This window comes from Babylonia areolata, chromosome 25, assembly GCF_041734735.1.
Source record: "Babylonia areolata isolate BAREFJ2019XMU chromosome 25, ASM4173473v1, whole genome shotgun sequence".
NCBI lineage: Eukaryota > Metazoa > Mollusca > Gastropoda > Neogastropoda > Buccinidae > Babylonia > Babylonia areolata.
In genome coordinates, this window is record NC_134900.1 from 39,682,954 (window position 1) to 39,687,953 (window position 5,000).

At 43.5% G+C, this 5,000-nt stretch overlaps 1 protein-coding gene across 1 annotated transcript in view; it reads right to left on the minus strand.

The window, feature by feature from the left end:
• LOC143299878 (uncharacterized) overlaps positions 1 to 5,000 on the minus strand; it is a 163,887-nt gene that overhangs the window by 43,776 nt on the left and 115,111 nt on the right. Inside the window, exon 4 of the mRNA XM_076613371.1 lies at positions 1,899 to 2,001. Within this exon, the coding sequence (XP_076469486.1) occupies positions 1,899 to 2,001 (103 nt within the window). The remainder of the gene's footprint in view (positions 1 to 1,898; positions 2,002 to 5,000) is intronic.

Here is a 5,000-nt window from a genome sequence, read left to right on the forward strand (position 1 = left end):
CTTCAGCTCCACTGAACTCTACGTTTAGTTTTATTTGTTTCACTTCAGTGTGTGTTGCTGTTTTCATCTACTATTTTTCCATTTCTTTTTGTTGCTTGTTTTTGTGTACTATTTTTTGTGTGCTATTTTTTCAGTTGTTACAATATCTCTTGCTTGTTTCAGTTTCTCTGCCTTTCTGCTATTCTTTTTTTTCTCATCCTTCATTATTTTTTAGGGTTTGAGACATAGCAAAACTGTATCCAAACCCATAACAGCGTGTAAGATCCGTATCAATAATCAAACAATGACAAGTATCAAAATGCCAAGTTCTGTTCTGCAACATATTTCAATTACCTCCCTTCCCGATCCCTAAAAGTGAGAGAGGGGGAGAAGGATGCAGATAGACAGAAACAGACAGACAGACAGACAGACAGAGAGAGAGAGAGAGAGAGAGAGAGAGAGAGAGAGAGAGAGAGAGCAGCAAAAACAGAATGAAACCTGACGACAGGAGTGGTCGGTGGCCCAGTGGTAATACTGGGAAGCCAGTGTCCACGGGCTCCAGTGCCATGTTCATACCCCCCCCCCTCCTTCACTACATCTTGAGTGTGGTCTGGGTGACGACAGTAATACACACATTCGGATGATACAATAAACCAGCACCCTCCTTCACTAGATCCTGAGTGTGGTCTGGGTCTTAGTCATTCGGATGATACAATAAACCCAGGAGCCATGTCCAGCATGCTCTTAGCGCACCTAGAAAAACCACACGGCAACAAAAGGTTGTCCCTGGCAAAATTCTGGAGAAAAATACATTTTGATAGTAAAACAAATACAAAGGAAAAAAAGGATAAAAAAAAAGAGAGAAATATATGGGTGGCGCTGCAGAGGCGACGCGGTCTTGCCGGAAATGAAGCAACCATAATTTCACACAGAAATCTGACCCAAAAATAACAGTGCAATACAATACATACAAACATAACGAGGCCGACTGCCGAGAAGGGCCAACGCCCCCCAAAGCAGGCCGCAGTCAGATGATACACTGACCACAGCGCTAACCCAATTACTGGTGGCTCTGAAGCCAGCTCTCAGGCTCCGCTTCCCCTCTCTCCTCTTCGCTCTCCCAAATTCCCTCCCTTCTCCAACAACCCACTATCTCCGCCGTTATCTCCGCTTTGCGGGAGTGTGTTTGCGCATGTGCGGGGCAGTGATTTGGGTCCATGACCTGCTGTATCGTCACGATCACGTGCCGCTGTGTGAAAGGCGTGACGTCCTTACGTCACTGGCCGACAAGCAATGGGCTGAACCAATCAACATGAAGGCCCCGAGGTGACGTCAAAGTAATTGGCTGATATGTGTGAGGCAGCCAGGGAGAGAAGGACTATCCTGGAATACATGGGAGGGGGAGGGGGAGGGGGGGGGGGGGGGGGTAGCTGGGCCAGCAGCAGTGGACATCTGTGGCGGCAGCCTGAGGATTAAGAAAGAGCGGGAGAGATAAAGCGAGAGAGAATGAGACTTTCTTCCTGTAGGCCATAGCCCCTTGAATGAGAGAGAGAGAGAGAGAGAGAGAGAGAGAGAGAGAGAGAGACTCAGTACTGTTATAATGTACATGAGCCTTGCAATACAAAAGGACTGGAATCTGGAAAGGGTCAAAACAAAAGTTCATCACGCGCACCCTGCATGCACAGGCGTTGACATGGACAGACGTGACGACAGTAATACACAGAGAGACAGACGTGACGACAGTAATACACAGACAGACAGACGTGACGACAGTAATACACAGACAGACAGACATATATGACAACAGTAATACACAGACAGACAGGCAGACAGACGTGACGACAGTAATACACAGACAGACAGGCAGACAGTCGTGACGACAGTAATACACAGACAGACAGGCAGGCAGGCAGACTGACCAGTGGGCAGTGCAGGAATCAGCCCCCGGGTGGGTATCCCCAGCAGTGGCGGGTACAACAGGTTTGGATCCAGAGACGTGAAGTTGTCGAACGAGTACCAGAACTGAAACACACCATGGGACAATCACATGACAGAAACACGATGGAAATAAAGACTCCTTAAAAAAAAAGGGGAAAAAAAACGAACAAAAAAGGAAAACGACCAAAAAAAGACGAGGATGACGCAGCGAGAAAAAGGATCAGAATGACATCAAAGTGGCCAGACGATCACAGTGTTCACTTCAGGGCGAAGTAGATAATAGCCGTCCGTTCTTAAACCAGTGGAAGGGATAACCTAACATTGTTAAAAGGTCAGTCAGTCAAAACAATAACCATACCATGTTCAAAGGTCAGTCAAAACAATAACCATACCATGTTCAAAGGTCAGTCAAAACAATAACCATACCATGTTAAAAGGTCAGTCAAAACAATAACCATGCCATGTTAAAAGGTCAGTCAAAACAATAACCATACCATGTTAAAAGGTCAGTCAAAACAATAACCATGCCATGTTAAAAGGTCAGTCAAAACAATAACCATGCCATGTTAAAAGGTCAGTCAAAACAATAACCATACCATGTTAAAAGGTCAGTCAAAACAATAACCATACCATGTTAAAAGGTCAGTCAAAACAATAACCATGCCATGTTAAAAGGTCAGTCAAAACAATAACCATACCATGTTAAAAGGTCAGTCAGTCAAAACAATAACCATACCATGTTAAAAGGTCAGTCAAAACAATAACCATACCATGTTAAAAGGTCAGTCAAAACAATAACCATACCATGTTAAAAGGTCAGTCAAAACAATAACCATGCCATGTTAAAAGGTCAGTCAAAACAATAACCACACCATGTTAAAAGGCGATTTAAAACAATAACCATACCATGTCAAAAGGCGATTTAAAACAATAACCATACCATGTTAAAAGGTCAGTCAAAACAATAACCATACCATGTTAAAAGGTCAGTCAGTCAAAACAATAACCACACCATGTTAAAAGGCGATTTAAAACAATAACCATACCATGTCAAAAGGCGATTTAAAACAATTTTAGAGAGACCCAAGCCATCCTTTCGCTCAGTCCACGTACAATTTGAATCAAGTTAAAATACTGAAGAGAATGTAGAGAACTGATGAGTGAATGCAGCTACACAACCACCACTTATAACCACTATTACAACACATACTGTTTCTTCTGCTGATGCCTCTCCCACTAAGACTGCCACAAAATAGATAATAAAGAGACGATGGTAACTGTGATGATGATGATGGTGATTCCGAAGAGTGCAGCATGAGATCTATCAATATGACAAGATGACGAGAGAGAGAGGGGAGGCGTAGAGAGAAGGTGGATGGATACACATACATACATATTATATATATATTCCCCTCTCATATATATATATATATATATATACACACATATACACATGCATATATATATATATATATATATATATATATATACACATACACATGCATATATATATATATATATATATATATATATATATATATATATATATATATATATACATACACACATGCATATATATATATATATATATATATATATATATATATATATATATATATATATACAAAGAGCAAGAGAGAGAGAGAGAGGGGGGGAGAGAGAGACAGAGAGAGAAACATACAGACAGACAGACAGAAGACGCCAAGAAAGAAAGAGTTCACGGATTGTAGGACACACACACACACACACGCACGCACGCACGCACACAGGTTTTCTGCTGAGTCGGGACTGGCGAATTAGCGCTGAGCCCGGCACACGGCCTGTACTATCAGCCCTTCTCGTTGGCCCAGAGCTGTGCCTTTGGCCCGTAACACTTGCTGGCTGCACTTGTTTGTTACCTAGCTTCTGATTGGATGATGGCTCGTCGGCTTGGAAGGAGGAGGGAGGGGACAGGAGGTGGAGTTAAAGTTTGGTAAGCGAGGACAAGGGCGTTTGATTCCCGAACTGCTTCTAATTCTGAGTTAAGAGGAAGTCTTCAGACTGATCAGGCTGTCTGGTCAAGTCAGTCTGTCTGTCTGTCTGTGTCTGCCTGTCGCGCCCTGTATGTCCACCTCTTGTTGTCTGCACCCACTGAAACACACCATGGAGACAGAATGCTAAACCTCTTGGCCAAGATGTAACCCTGGGCAAGACACTCTCTGCTATAACCCAAATCTAGTCCAGATAGTCGGGACAGCAGTTGCCTCCTGTGCTGTTGTAATGGTGATGGTGGGACAATGCTGAGTGCCGTGCAGTACACACCATTCCCACACCCCCTCCCAGCCTCCCTTCCAAAGCATGCGTAATCTTCAGAAAACACCAACACTGATGTTCTTGTAAACACAAATGAGTTTTACAAAACACAGTTCACATTCATATTATAAAATAAATCCAATCTAATAAATATAACAATAACACCACGCCCCCCCCCCCCCCAAAAAAAAAAAAAAGAAAAGAACAAAAACAAAATGATTTCATTTGATTGTTATGGGCCATCGAAAACGAAAGAAGAGAATGAGAGTTCATATAGAAATCTACAATAACCATCATTATTGTAGAACGGTAAAATGTACTGGCTCATGTTCTCCATCATTAAAACAAAACAAAAAAAACCTACATAACACAACCTTGTTCTTTTTTGTCAGACTCGCACACACTCATACAGAAACAAGCTTACACACACACACACACACACACACACACACACACACACACACACACACACACACACACACACACAAACTTTCTCTCTCTCTCCCTCTCTCTCTGTGACTTCAAAACTGAACAAACTGATTGGCTGCCTGCCCGGGAGACCAATGAAGTCCTTAGTTGAAGAAAACGCTGCAGAAGTAAAACCACAATTCATAAATCGTTTCTGACACGTCCCCTGCCGGGACAAACAAGACAGGACACAGCTAGGCGGGCACCACGTTCACAGGGGGAGGGGGAGGAGTAGGGGAGGAGAGGGAAGAGGGGGGTAGTGGGGGTAGGAGAGGGAAGAGGGGGGGGGGGGGGAGGGTAGCGGGGGGTATAGCGAAACGGGA